The 16,188-nt window shown below is 33.9% G+C and overlaps 1 protein-coding gene across 1 annotated transcript in view; it reads right to left on the bottom strand.

Moving 5' to 3' along the window:
* Positions 1–2,563: 2,563 nt before the first annotated feature.
* SI (sucrase-isomaltase) overlaps positions 2,564–16,188 on the bottom strand; it is a 78,352-nt gene continuing 64,727 nt past the window's right edge. The window contains exons 41-48 of the mRNA XM_037141239.2: positions 14,686–14,834; positions 12,556–12,640; positions 12,115–12,171; positions 11,401–11,525; positions 8,748–8,836; positions 5,275–5,324; positions 4,866–5,033; positions 2,564–2,828 (exon numbers count right to left, since the gene is read on the bottom strand). Of these exons, the coding sequence (XP_036997134.2) occupies positions 2,760–2,828; positions 4,866–5,033; positions 5,275–5,324; positions 8,748–8,836; positions 11,401–11,525; positions 12,115–12,171; positions 12,556–12,640; positions 14,686–14,834 (792 nt within the window). The 3' untranslated portion in view covers positions 2,564–2,759. The remainder of the gene's footprint in view (positions 2,829–4,865; positions 5,034–5,274; positions 5,325–8,747; positions 8,837–11,400; positions 11,526–12,114; positions 12,172–12,555; positions 12,641–14,685; positions 14,835–16,188) is intronic.

The following is a 16,188-nucleotide window of genomic DNA, read 5'->3' as shown; positions in this document are numbered from 1 at the left end:
CCTTATTTAAATTAAGGGTAGTAGCAAAGTAGGTTTCATAGGATTTTATGCATTCTTTCTTAGACCTGATCGCCCTAGGGAACCTGCCCTTTCTCGCACAGGGTGGCACCCACCTCCAGCATTGTTTCAAGCTTAAGAAATTGTTTCAGGCTTCAGTCAGGCAGGAGAAGTAAGGCAGCCAAGAGATTCTGTCTACAGACAGAATGAAGACTCAGACTATGTCAAAGCTGAGGGGCAAGGGTCCATCACCCTCTTTTTCTATAGCCCCCAAGTCCTTCTCTGCCCCACCCTGTGATTGTACCTGTCTTAGGTTGCCCCTTTCTTGAGGAATCTTACCCATCATTGGCTAACTGATTGAGTATTGGGGACCAGGCAAGGTGAAGTAAAAGGAGCAGAGGTGGTGCCCCTGCCAGGGAGATAAGCTTTGTCTCCTTAGTGGCTTATGGTTCCAAGGTTGCTCACTCAGCCTTAGCCATGCCAGGGCAGTTACAGCTCCTGACAGCAGGCAGGGTGGTTCCCAACACAGTGGCCAAGACATGGAAAGGACTGATGTGTCCTTCCACAGAGTATTAGATAAAGAACACGTGGTACATATCCATAAGGGAATACCCACCCATTATAAGAAAAGATGAAATGCTGCATTTTATGACAACATGTACATGTATGTACCTTGAGAATATTATGCTACACTAAGTCATATATTCTTAACAAAACAAATAACAGAGAAGAGACCATAAAAGTTATATAGGTGAAAACAATTATTTTACTTTATTTGCAATGAAAGGCCATGGTCTATGTTTTTGTGTGTGGAGAATAATATGAACTGATTTTTACTAAGGTGATAAAGTAGATATTAGCTTCTACTACTATGAGGGTCAAACATTCCCTGATTCAGTCTTTAGTTCATTCCCTAAATCGTGTTTTAAAACTGAGTCATCCTTCTTCCTCTGTGATATAATATACTTTTCCCCCTTAAACTTACAAACGGAAATGGCTATATTGTATTTAGAGTTTATACTTTTTTACAATTTTGTTTGTGAAAGGCACAGACTTGTTTCATATTTTATTCATTCATGCTCTCTGTTTTATTCTCCATCTCCAGTGTGATTCTTATCTGCAATTAGGAATCTACCCCCAGTGACCTAAATCCTTCCAATTCAGCTTCCTAATATTTTCACATGTATGTGGTTCTGTCAAAAAATTATATTAAAATAGATATTATATATTTTACATTTTATATAATATATATAAAACATTATATATATTTTGTTTTTCATCAAATTGTCTTAACAATATTTACACAAAAGTTTTCAGCAATACATATTGTTTCTTATTTTATTTTATTTGACATACTGATTGAAAGTTCTATCCACATTGTGATATGTAGAATCTTATTTTTTTTCTTTTTGAAATTATTTTCCAAATATGGTAGACATTACACGTAGATGTCACAGATGGGAGTAAAAATCAGTATGACTTACAGCTGGCCTATCATCTACCCAAGACACAAGGAAAAAAAAGTGGAGATACTAATACCAAAAGGAGGACTTTCTTCAAACATCGACTCCAGTTTGGCACATGGATATTCTAGGATGTCTAGCAAACACAAGTTAAGCAACCCATGTATTAAAAATAAACCAATGAATACAATTTGAGGACATAATTTAGAGACTTCTCCAATCTTAATAAATAAACTAAGATAGTTCACTCAACTAACTAAACTAAATAAACAATATTTTTCTCATATATAAAAAGCAAGGCTAGAAAAAAATGATTTCTGCTATAAACTGAATGTCCTCCTTCTGAAACCATACACTGAAATTGTGATCTCTCAATGTGATAGTATTTGAGTAGAGAACGGCACCTTTGGGAGGTAATTGGGTTATGACGGTGGAACCCTCATGAAAGAGTATCTTATGAGAGACACCAGAAAGTCTGTGTCCTTTCTGCCGTCTGCTATACGAGCATACAATGAAAGATGGCTATCTGCAATCCAGAAAGAGGATCTTCACCAGACACTGAATGTGCCAGCACCTTAATCTCAGACTTTCCCTGCTTCCAGAACTGTGAGAAACAAATGTCTATTGGTTAAGTCACTCAGTCTATGGTAATTTGTTAGAACAATAAAAAATAAGACAGTGTTCTTTTAGGAAACAAAGAGAAATTATATATTTTATATGCTTATATACATCCTAGTTTTTATCTTACAATTGAATTGTACTTACTAAAAATAATTAAGTCTCATGACAACTATTGGTACATAACAAATGAACAAAACACTGAAGAAAACATTGTATACAATTATAGAATAACTTCCCTAAATTAAAGAAATCATTTGTTTTAATTATATGTATTTATTACACACATATACTTAGTAACTAGTTTACAGTTTTATTTGATACTTAGCAAGTGTAATAGAACTATTTAAATTCCACCAAATATTTTAAAATATCGTTCTAAGCCACATTAATATAACAATTAGTATTCATGTTGTCATATGCTATACAATAACTTTAGATTTATTTATTTATTTTTATTGCTGTTCAGTTACAATTGTCCCCATTTTCTCCATTATGCTACCCTGCTTCACCCTCCACCCACCTCCCACATTCAATCCTCCCTGCCCCATTATCTTTTTGCACGATTCCCTTGTTTTACACAACATAAGAAACCAATGAAGAATAAAGCTTGTAAGTAGGGTGAAATGTAAACCAAGATGTTAATGTCCCTTTGGCAACTGGAATCGATGGTGATGATCTTCATGACCAGTTGATTTCTATTGGCTCAGTTAGAATGACATTATTTGTTGTCACATTGATATTTAATATCTAAAAAAAGGAAAATGACAATGAATTGTTTAATCGGAACTATGTTTTAACAAAGACAATATCTACAAATAATGTGTTTTCTAAGTAAACAGAGCATTGACTATTTATGCCTGGGGGATTAAGTTTTCTTTTCAGGTAGTATTATTTAGTCTGCCATAAAAGGCTACTGACTAAGTCAGTGATTTCATTAAGCTGGAATTTTAAAAACCAGGAAAATATTTAAAAGAGGAAAAATGAGGGTTAAGATCTGGGTTATAAACTGTTATTTTACCAGGAAAATACGTTAAGTATGCAAAACTCTATTTTCCCAAACTTGATATAATTAAATATAATAAAAGTATTTTAATACCAAAGTAATAATTAAGACAGTTCCATGATAAAGGTGAAATCTCAACAGACTATGAAACAGTAGCAACAGGACAGTGTTAGGTGGATAAAATGGCTCCTTAGGTGATGTCCAACTCTCTCCCATCCTATGAAATCTACAAAGACCTAAGACTGTGTCCAAGACATAATTGTTTGTTTTTCAGTTGAAGTCAATCAAGTGACTGAATATTGTGTAAGTTATATTCATGTGAAGTGATTTTTTGATTAATAGCTAGTTCTTTTCATTCGGCTTTAAATGCAAATCAGTAAGTGCACAGGCACTCGCACAATTTTTTCAGATGCAGCCTTAAGCTTAGATCAAACAAACTGACCAGAGGGGAGAAGGAAGGGAAGTCAAGGGGAAAAAGGGGGAGGGATTTGGAGGAACAAATAGGAAGGACACAGGGACGAGAACTAAGCGGGGTGGAAATGGGAGGGAGGTGGGGAGCAAGGGGCGGGGGAGGCTGGGATGGGAAAAATAGACAAAAAACTGTACTTGAAAAATAACTAAATAAAATTAATGATTAAAAAAATAAAGTAAAAAAATAATTTAAAAAAACAAACTGTAACAACTACCATAGCTGGTTTCTAGAATATATTTTTGAAATTTACCTTTAGAGGGCATAGATTCACAGAATTTAGGGTTGGAAGGAGCTTAAGGGAGCTAAATATTCTCTTAAGCTCCTTCCTTAAGCATATTCTTATTTAATCTCAAAAGAAAAAGGGCATAAAATTATTTGTTCAAAGTAAAAAGCTAATGCCCTGGCTGGTGTAGCTCAGTGGATTGAGCGCAGGCCTGCGAACCAGACAATTGCGGTTCGATTCCCAGTCAGGGCACATGCCTGGGTTGCAGGCCAGTTCCCAGCAGGGGACACATGAAGGGCAACCATACATTGATGTTTCTCTTTCTCTCTCCTTCCCTTCCCCTCTAAAGATAAATAAATAAAATCTTTTTAAAAAGTAAAAAGCTAATTACTGGAACTTTAACAAAAATATCTGACCCCTTGTTCAATCCACAAATTATAGCTTCATGCATCTCTTTGTCAAAATATTTATGAGTGCTAATAGACAATAGTATTAGTTTTATAAGACTTTTCAAAGATACTTTATCTAAGACATATCAAAAGTTGAAATACAGGTATTTTGTTTTTGAGTAAAAAATTGTATGTCCTCGCTGGTATAGCTCAGTGGATTAAGGGTGAGTTGTGAACTGAAGGGTCACTGGTTCTATTCCTAGTCAGGGCACATGCCTGGATTGCAGTCCAGGTCCCCGCCAGTGGGGGCCACACGAATGGCAACCACACATTGATGTTTCTTTCCCTCTCTTTCTCCCTCCCTTTCCCCCTCTGTAAATATAAATAAATTTAAAAATCTTTAAAAAATTTTTGAGGCACTTTACCACATATGGATGACAATAATTTAGATGTTTAAGGTACATTTAATCTTGCTTTAATTACATTAAGATACTTTTAAAAATAAAAGCCATTAAGTTGATTTGTATGACAGGTTACCAAGTATGATAATATGAAAATAAATATGAAAATTCAATGAAAATAAATAAGAAAGGTTAGAGGTCATCCATAATAATGTTTCTTTAGGGCTAAGAAATAAAATATCTATGTAGATATTTTTAATCACTCCATTTAAAAAATATTGTCTTATATCACTCACCTTTTGATCTGGTTCATGAGTAAATCTAAGTGACTCTTGATTTCCATCGTATATGAGATTAACTTCAGTAACAGAAGTCATTTCTAGCCCCCATATGCTGATGAATCCAAGCCTCATTTCATCTGTGTTTACATAGCCTCTTTGCAATAGAGTGCTTGTCAAGGTGGTCTATAAAGACAAAGAAATAACTTAAATCCTTCATTTGAAAAAATAATTTAAACTTTAAAAATATATATGTTAACTAAAATGTATCCCATAGTACAGAAAATTGTTTATTCAAATATTTAAAATAAGGTATGTTAATTACTACATATAAATATATAAATACAAAATAAATATAAAGTATGGCATAAAACTTGATATATTATTAAACACAATTGCATACAAATGCTCTTAAATTAATACATACCTTGTTAAAGTTAAATTGTATCAAGGAATACAGGCCTTTTTCATAGGTGTCTGTAAGGAAATATAAAAGTGATATATTTATATTTCCAAAGAAGAACAATAATAAATACTAGCATAATTTGCTTCACTTTTGCAGTATAAAGCATACAAAAACCATCACTGCATTTTATTTAACTTGTTTAAACACAGTCCAAGGAACACTAAACTATGAAGAATGAGTCACCAGAGAGGGTTCTAAAACATAAGGTTAATATCCACCTCTTTATAAAATATAATCTTGCCACATTTAAAATTAACTTGAACAATAATCTAAAGCTAAAATGTATTAAATGCTTTCTATTCATCAACTTCTAAGTACTTCATCACACTACCCTGAAATAGGTATTATTATTACTACCCCATTGTATAGAAGATGAAAGCGAGTTCTAGAGAAGTTAAGTAAAGGGCCCAAAGTGAAACAACTAATTACAGATACTCTTTATTTATGATGTGGTTACATCCCAATAGACCCCTCAGAAGCTGAAAATATAGTAAGTTAAAAATGCATTTAATACACCTAATCCACCAATATTTGTGCTTAGCCTCGCCTACCTGAAACATGCTCAGAATTCTTACATTAGCCTATACTTGGGAAGAATCATCTAACACAGAACCTGTTTTATAATCAAGTGTTGCGTACTGAAATTTACCGAATACGTGAAACCTAAAACAAGGCATCAGAAACTACTGGCAACCGTACACCGCACGGTAAAGCTGGTTTACCCCCACGAGCCCCTATGCTGCACTTCCGGCTGCTGCCCCGGACTGCAACAGAGCATCAGACAGCCCATCACCAGCCTAGGAAAAGATCCAAACTTAAAATTCAAAGTACTATTTCCACTAAAAGTGTATCCCTTTCACACCATTATAAAGTTGAAATATCCTAAATTGATCCATCATTAATTCAGGGACCATCTTCATTACCGAGGTCTGGTTTTCCTGACTACTTAAGATTGAGTTCCATAAAACCATACAAGCATAAGACACAAAAGTAACATTAGAGTCATAGAAATGACTGAGACAAGTGTTAGGTGAACATTGAAAAAGCAACACCTTTTGATTTTTTTATTTCAAAAAAATTAAAATTACTTTATTTTTGTTCAATTACAATTGTCTGTATTTTCTCCCCACCACTTTTTAATTCCCTTTTCCACTTACACATTCCAGCATTGCACTTAATCATGTGAAAAAATGCTTACTTTGTAATTAATTTTGCCTACACTAAAATTAAATGATATTCTGTCTAAAATGTTTTTTTCTCTCTGTGTACAACTGTCTCGGGTCACTCCCCGAGCCCCGCCCATGTAGTGGTGTTTGGGAGAAGCTTTCTATAAATCAAGGCTGGCTCATCATGATTTATTCAATATGCATATTGAGGCAATATTTTTAGTCTTAAATTTTAATATGGTACCATAAATTCAGTTTTTAAGGGTGACTCTGAAAATATAAGATAGAAAATAGAAGAGACAGTTATTATGGGGCTATGAGCAGTTTTTGGTTGTTTGCAATGAATAAGAGAAAGATACCACATGAAATCATAGTTAAGGGTACACATATATCTATTTCATTCACATAAGTAGGGCAAATTAACACCTTACTGAGCTTTGGTGAAAATGTATTTAATGTACACATTTCAAAATATGTTTATTTTGAGTTATCTTTGATTTTCTTTGAGAGAATGTCAGATAATAATATTCCATGAAATCTGATTAGACTTAAATGAGAAAATAATTTAGATAGGTACCTAGCAATTAGATTGGAAATCTTGCTGGAACAGAAGACTTTTTTTGAAGATTCTGATCTAATAAGTCCAGAGGCTCAATGTATTTGTTGTGTAATGTTGTTAATTACTGGAAAATTGCCCTGGTTGGTATGGCTCAGTGTATTGAGCACTGGCCTGCAGACCAAAGGGCTGCCTATTCAATTCCCAGTTGGGGCCTATGCCTGGGCTGAATGCCTGGGCCCCAGTGGGGGGCACGTGTGAGACAACCACACACTGATGTTTGTCTCCCTATCTTTCTCCCTTCCTTCCACTCTGTCTCAAAATAAATAAAAAATCTTAAAAAAAGGAAATTATAAAAGGTTTTTTAAATTTTTATATTCCATCATAAGAAATGTAGTGAGATTACAAAATATATCCCAAAAATGTGGTCATAATTTGCCAGAACCATTTGGTTTACCTACATGATGAAATCATAAAGAAATATCTAAATTATGCTCAGTTACTTTCCAGTGATTTAAAACAATAATTTGTGATGAAACTTCAATCGGATAAAGGTCAGTAGTACCTCAGTTAATGTGTTAATGAAGGACAGGACTCTATAAACATAGGGTTTTAACTAATTGATTCTTCAACTTCTAAACCATAAAATACTAGGAAGAGTTTTTTTCTTTTTAATTTTAAGAATCTTGCTTATTTTCATATGATTCTTATATCAACTAACATACTTTTTTATTTTAATTGTTCAAGTACAGTTTTCTGTCTTTTACTTTATTTACCCATAGATTCCTATTTGCTATGGTTGCAGAATATTGACTACAATTTATCTGCAATGATGAAAGGTACACATCTTTACTATTAAGGAAAAATCTCTGATCTAGGCATACTTTATGGAAATTGCAGTGAACTGGCCATGAGAACATCAACTCCCCACAGATGTTAGTTTTGTGAGTAAGGTTTGTATCATGAGAATGTTCAGAACATCCATCTAGTAGAGTTGGTATTGTCAACCTACCCCTCTACCAGAATGATAATTACCCAGGACATTTCACTAAAACAGATTCTTGGGCCTCTCCTAAAATAATAAAATTTGAATTGGCCCCAGAATCTTCATTCTTCACAAACTGCTGCAGCTGATTCTGATAGCAACAATCAGCAAAGCACATACTACTAAAAGGTTAGAAGTTCAGGCTGGTCTTGAGGAACAGTCATAGAGTGAACATATATTTAAGTTTAAATCCTTAAACTTCTCATGTCAAAATTGCTTGATATCAAAAGCAAAAAACAAAGCAAAATCGTTATAAAGTATAGAAACTAAACTTGACTTTTGTTTCTGAACTCTTTCACATTTTAGAGACACCTTATGTGTTAACGGAACATAGCTTTTCAGTCAAGTTGACCTCACACATAGTGAATGTCTATTATTATATGAACAGCACTTATATAGCCTCTTGAAGAACAAAAATGACTGATATACAAACCCTACCCACACAAATCTCCTACTTATCCAGATATTTAACATACAGATTAACTATATTTAGGATAAGAAGAAATTCTTTAAATGATTACAACACTTTAAAAAATAGATTGCACTATTTATTAAACTATTTTAAGTAATACTAATTTTTAGCTTTCAAAGTATGATGAAACAACATAAAAGTAATATAACTTATGTACATCATGAATTATATTTATCTACTAAATGAAACACATACCTATGGTTTCTCCATCATCCCAAAACAGAGATCCTTGTGCTACCTGATTATCATCTGCTGCAACAATGAGCTTCATGTAGTTTTGTCGACTATAAGAAAGAAATACCATTTTACCAGTATCTATAGAGGATCATGTGCCTTGTTATGACATGACATTCATATAAGCAGACAAACAAATACAACAAAGAATATCAGTTAAGGAAAATGCAAAGTGTTTTAGACAAAGAGATGAAGCACTTCAATATTTATTATGAGTTCATGAGCATGAACCATAAAACTATTGATATTTAATAAATATATCATGCATGTCTTTTGATCTCAAAAGTTTACCTACTGCAAAAAATCAGAGGTGGCCTCACTTATAATAATTAAAACCATATTAAGTCTATTGACATATTTATTCTTTTCAATGGTAATACTGTCATTGATCATTAAACATAAAACTATTTTAATGGCATTTTATCTCTATGTCTTCCTTACATTTCCATATATAAATCACTGAACTATCATAGCAATTATTAGTAAGAATGTGGAGAATAGCCAGCAAGTTATAAGTCCCATTTTAGGAATGGACACTATCTCTTAAATTTTTGGCTTCACTGGCCTACTTGAGAACTAAATATTTGCCACCATCCACACTGAATAAGAGAGTTGGTTTGACAGCCTCATTAATAAGGAAGGATTTCTCAGGCAAATCGTGCTTAGCTACCGGCCTTTTCAAATCACAGATGTTTAAGATTGTACTGCCATGGAACTTTCTTAAAATACCAGAATATCTAAAATTTAAATCTTCATAGCAACTTGATATTTTCCATGTAAAAATGTTAGCATGTCTTAGCATGCATACGTGTATGCATGTCAGTTCAGTTCACTGGTTTAGAAGTACCTTATTGGCCACATTAAAATTCTGGTTTAACCCACAGTTTTGCAACATATTTTAAAACAGGTTTAAAAGGATTTTACAACTCGCACTTTATCCTATATACAGGGTGAGACAAAAAGAGAATTATAGTAGTTTTTATGGAAAATAATATAGTAGTTGGTTCATAATAATACAAGAATAAAATGTTTTGAATATTCACAACAATAAACTTATTTTTCCCTACCCTATATACACCTAAACCTAATATCCTATTTACTTTATCTCTGATACACTCAGACACACACACAACATACAATTTTCTCTTTCCTCCTTTTTCATAACAAAATGGTCCTTTAAGGAACAATTTGAATGGTCCCCTCAATGAAGCACTCATTGTTCATATAAAATCATTTTTCTCATCTTCAATTGATATCAGGGTAAGATATTGTTAGAAATGGATCTAAATGTTTCCAGAGAATTGAAAGAAACTTTTCATGTTAACTGAGTCTGTAAGCATGTAGATGATGAACAGAGTGGATACAGTATAAGAGAAGAGACAGAGGGACTAAGTCCTCTAGAATATGATTGTTTAAGCCAGGAATTTAAGCAACTGAAACAGATTCTATGGCTAGTATAAAAGAGTCACTATTACATCAGTCATAAGAGAAATAATGGACCCATGATCCTTGATGGATTGGACATATTGCTGAATGAGAGATAGAAAATACAAGGCAGGGAGCAAAGAAGAAAGGAGAGTCTTAATCAGATAATCACTGTAAACTGTAATGCACAGAAAATCTGAGTTACCTTTTATCTTTATATGAACGAGTCTACTAAAAAACCTGTCTGGTTTTCCCATGGGTCTCAAGGTGTAGTGAAATCATCAATAGATAGCCGCATCGTCAATGATCAAAGTGAGTCAAAGAACATGTACAGGACTAAAAGAGAGAGCCGGAGGAGGGAAGAGAAAGGATGGGAAAAAAGAGAAATCCTCTGAGCGATGTATGCTTAAAGTTCTAGAAAGTTTCCTTTAAAAATCATGTTTTCATGAAGTAAACAATATTTATTTCCACATGTCAGAGTGAGAAAAAGTTGAGGACCTAGGTAAGGCAGCCATTCAAAAACAACACCTTCATTTGTGATTACCATTGCATATTTACATAGAAGACATTAAGGTTTAATTGGTTTATTTGTCTTAAAAACTTTCTCACTATACAAGGAAATGTCATATTTAGAGACAATTTTCCTTGATTCTCTCATGGTTCTATATATCCTGAATGCTGAAGCACTGAGAGTTTTTCTTTTTCTGAACTATTCTTTTAAAGATGTTTTAAGGCAAACAGTATTGGAATACAGAGCAGTGTTTGTTTGTTTAATTAATTTTAAAAAATCCTGGCCAGTATAATAATTCAAAGCAAAGAGTGAACAAGTTGGCTTACAGTCCATAAAGAAGGAAGAGGAGGAGGAGAAGGAGAAGGAGGAGAAGAGTTCCCTTGAGCTTGGAATTATTAGCTATTATTCAAAGTCCCAACATGGGCAGCATCTAACGAGCCACTCCATGTCACCCTCATGGGACTTGGAGGAACGGGAAAACTGAAGTAAATGTGAAGGTCATATTTCTAGGTATGCCATGTGCAAGAAAGGTCATTGCTTTTGACCCAGCTCCATGACATTGGCAGGCTAACTTGTAAGCTTGGAAGTAGGGTAGAGTCTCAGACCTTTCCCAATTCTTGACCACTCTACTTGATGTATCTGAAAATTTAATCCGAGCTCTGTGAACACTTCATTTACCTGAAAAATGTGTTTTTATCAGGCTCTTGGCAAGGTAGAATGTAGCCGCCACGAACATGAAGGTTTATTTCATAAAACGGAGCATCAAAGTTGTGAAAAGTTCCTCTGACACCAATGTCTTGACCCTGGAAATGACAGGGTTGGAAGGAAGAACAAAAGCAGCAAAAAGTAGAATTACTAGTAATATTGTAATTTGAGGAGAGTCATTTATAGAGTCAAATGACACACTTCCCATTTTAAAATCAAGAAACAAGTATCTATTCAGAAGATCATGCTGCTTAAAGCAGAGAGTCAGTACTTGGTTTACTGGTAGCTTTGAAATGGATTTGCCATTACTTGTTTTTGTGGTGCTCACATGCAGAAAATGGCCAGGTTTTGAAAGCTCACAGAAATCATTGCCAACATACATTATTTGGGGGACGACTGTATTACCTTTGATGACCCTTTTGTATAGCCAACAAAGGACAATGAGCTTTTGGTGTACAATGTGCACTTCTTATGTTTATTGGGTAAAATAAAAGGATGACTACATAGACAATTATGGCAGAATAAATTCTCTTTTACTGTGCATTAATCTGATTGAGATATAACTAACAAAATGCCTTACTCATTTTAATTGGGAAGTAAACCAAATATGTCATTAATTGAAAGGTCAGGATCAAACTTAAGCCCATTTGTGATTAGCCAGTTCCTCAGAATTCCTTAATTACTTACCGTATGATAATTAAACCACCGAGCATTAGGGACATAGCCTTGTATAACATAAGTATCCTAGAATTAAAAAATATGGTTATTTTTGTTCAGTCCCTCTTCCACCTAACCTCCCCACACCCTGCAGCTATCATCCTGCTCTCCATTCGTGTGTCTGTCTCCATTGTCTTTGTTTGCTCAGTTTGTTCATTAGATTCCACATGTGAGTAAAATCATAGAGTACTTGTCTTTCTCTGACTTGTTTATTTCACTTAGCATAAAGTTCTCCAGGTAAGGACCGGTGGATCTGGACAACAGTGTGGTGACTGCAGGGGCTGGGGGTCATAAGTAGACTAAATGGTCGTGGAAAAATATAATAAAGATGGAATAAAAATAAATGTATAATTATTCAAACATATGCATTAATAAAATATTTTATGAACAAAAATATACGGTAGAACTTACAGGTACCAGTACGGGGGTGACCATAAATGCCGGGCCCCACAAGAACTGATAGGATATATCCCAGGTTGCCTTCTCTTCAAAGAACCTTGATGAAATATTTACAAACAGTTTAATAAAAGCACTTCATCTCTAATGAATACCATGAAATAAGTGTTCATTTTGCAGTGTGTACATTTGTGGATTTATTGCAATGAACAATAAACTATAATTTTTTTTAATTCTATGACTTGGAATTCAATATGCAATACTATAATTCTTTATAAGTAAATCTAGACTATGACTAAACTTCCTGACAACATGTCGAGTATTGTGATTGGTCATAGAACATTGAGTAAGAAATTTCCTTTAAAGAGAACTCACAAAGGTACAGATACTAACCAGGAATAGAGTATCAACAAACTAGAAAGTAAAAGTTATAAATGCCCTGGAAGTGTGAGAAAACTGTGGTTTAATAAAGCAACTGGAGAGAATAATTTGAATGTAGAAAAACTATTTTTTTAAGAATGCTGAATCTTTCATCTTATTATTAGAACTTAAGGCATATTGATCAACTTATTATTTTGGTAAATTTACCTTGGTTATTATTGATCAATTTGAGTAAATATATGTTGGATATTCTTATTGATTTACTATATTTTTATTACACTGGTAATATAGGGTACACAGGAAGCTAAATATACTGTGTGAGGGGACCCCCACAAAATGAAATTATCTTCTAGAGGGCAGGCCACTTGTAGAACAGGCTTCCCCTGGAAGGTGAGTGTTCCAGGAACCCATCTGTATCAGTGTACTAGCTGCTGTTTTTGTGAAAGGCTACATTTGGCTTCAGTGAATTTTTTTAACATTCTCTCAGTGCATTTGCTCATTTTATGAGGATGATTTATGAGCATACCTGCCCATATCTTGCTGAATTTTCAGAATTTTTTACCAAAAAACAGCATGACCCCCATGTCCCACCCTCCGTATTCAGTCATCCTCTCCCCAAGCAACTTGTTTTTTTGTTTCCCTACATGAGAAATGTCCTCAAAGGAAAACACTTTGCCAACATGGAAGAGGTCAAACAAACAAACAAACAAACAACAAATACACAGCAAAAGCACTAAAAGGCATCATAATCAATGAGTCCAAAATTGTCTTTGAGCAGTGGAGAAAACATCCAGATAAGTGTATTCCATCAAATGGAGAGCACTTTGAAGGTGACTGGTTTAAATATGTAAGAATAATATACAATTTTTTACAAATGAATTCCATTTTTTGATCCCCCCTCTGTATGATTATTTCAAGGGTTTCTTTGTTGAATATGTGTGTGTGTGTGTTTTTGTAATAGCTATGATATGAATCAGTTTGTATTTGTCTTAAGGAAAGAACAGGTTACATTTTTTGACTATGCTCCATGGAACATTTCAAGATTTGTCCATATATCAGTTTGAGCCTTGAAAAATGAATCCAAGCCCTGGGTGGTGTAGCTCAGTGTATTGAGTGTGGGCTGCGAACCAAAGGGTTGCAGGTTTGATTCCTAGTCAGGGCACATGCCTGGGTTGTGGGCCTGGTCCCCAGTGGGGGCCACATGAGAGGCAACCACACATTGATGTTTCTCTCTCTCTCTCTTTCTCCTTCCCTTCCCCTCTCTAAAAATAAATAAATTTAAAAAAATGAATCCAAAATTTTTTTGAGGAGAATGTTAAAAATGTTCTAAGGTATCCCATTAACACACTGACGGAAAGGAGTGAGATTTTCTTTAATTAAGAACTTATATGTGGTCAATTTCCTTAAATGCTGTAAACTGTAACTAATTTAATCATAATGTAGAGACAATATTATTTACGTAGAAAATGTTTTGAATATATTCAATGTAATAAGTTATGGCAATTATCAAGAATAACACCTGAGGTATTATTTTTTCCTAATGAGAATAATTACTTTTTTAGTAACTAGTTTGTTATATATTTAATAGCATATATTAATCTTTCAGAAGATTCATTTATGAATATGATATGTTTTTAAGCCAAAATGTACCCTGAAATAAGAATAAAAACATTCCAAGTCAAAATATCTCTATATTGTACTGAGAGATACTAAGTAAAATAAATGAAAGCTATCTCTCTATGGTAGAAAAAGGTTTGCACTTACTCATTCAAAAGAGGTCGGATAGCAGTGCCACCATAAGCATGAGCTTCATGCATCTGTGTATAGAAGTAGGGCAATAAAGTGTATCTTATATTTAGAATGTCCCTTGACATTGCAGAAAAAGTTTCATTCCAGGAAGGAGGATCTTGTCTCTGAAATAAACCAAATTGAAATAGTCACAAACTGTTTGTCTTTGTTTAAATCATACTTTTCAAATGCATATTTGGAAACTAAAAAGTAAAGAATAATATTAATTCACTATCCTGCGCTTTATACTATTGTCACAAAATGCTATGCAATAATGTCTCTATCTCTTACTGAGAGCACAGCATTGACCTTTAATAAGAAAAATGCAGATTAAATTTCTGGCTTGGTTTAGTTTATCATGTGTGAAGAGCAAGCAGTTCACATATGAATAGGGGGCAAATACATGGTCAACTATGATGATATTCAGTGTAGAAGTGAAAAGTGTAGAACAGATATGAAATGTTATACAAAAATGAATTTCAATAAACAGAGACACGCAGAGCCTGTCATGGTGACCCTGCACATTGTGTGTTCTCATGAGAAATAAGTAAATTATTATGCTGAACAACTAATTGTATATGAGGATGAGAAAATCTAATTAATTTGGGCAAGGGAAAAGAGCATGCCCCAGTTTATCCTAAAATATACATTCCAGGTAAAAAGACTAAAATTAATATGTGAAAGATTAAACACCTCTTTAAAACATTTTGGCACTAACTGGTTAAAAATAATTCACAGTTAGAGTGATTCATATTTTATATTTCATCTTTTCCAGGGAACAAATAAGGCTGCCACATAATTCCAGGCACAACACTTCCAATGTTTGTTGATATCAACAAGAATAGGGTTCTTAAGAGCTTCCTCATATCTATGATGATTCCAACTTTTCTAGATTTTAGGATTAGGAATACTTGATGATGACTGAGTGTTGATACTGGTATATGTAGTATTAGAATAGGCACATACTTAAAAATGTTTCAAGAACTACTAAGCTAGAACTGATCATATTGTTACAGGTTTCAAAGTCAGGTAAGAAGGAAGAGACAAAGATTAATCTGTTGCTCATTGACTTCAATATTATTTCACCTTTAAAATGTTGATGCATATAATTCTAAACCATACATTCCTAGATTCAATTCTATTACCTCATAATTAAACTTAGGTTGAACATTCTGTTCTTTTGATTTTTGTTTTAGAAATATTTCCTTAGCCTTTTTTCTCTCCTCCATTGCATCTTCCCCAAAACTCCAGCCACATTCCACCCTGGGTTCTTTCCCTTATTCCCTCCCAGGAACTCTCTTTCCCAATACAATATTTATATCAGCTGCTTTCCCCCACTCAGGTCTCTGTGCTAATTGTAATGTGACTTCATCTTAGAGAAGTCGTCCTCCCTGATCCCCCTCCATCTAAAACAGAACCCCTATAAATCTCTATCACTTTAGCACACTCCAGTTTTGCTTCATATGCATTTATTTGTAT

Source organism: Artibeus jamaicensis, unplaced genomic scaffold, assembly GCF_021234435.1.
Source record: "Artibeus jamaicensis isolate MK-2021 breed Jamaican fruit bat unplaced genomic scaffold, CSHL_Jam_final scaffold_474, whole genome shotgun sequence".
NCBI classification, from domain to species: Eukaryota; Metazoa; Chordata; class Mammalia; order Chiroptera; family Phyllostomidae; genus Artibeus; species Artibeus jamaicensis.
Note: the sequence above shows the minus strand (reverse complement) of the source record. Positions and strands in the feature narration are given on the sequence as shown.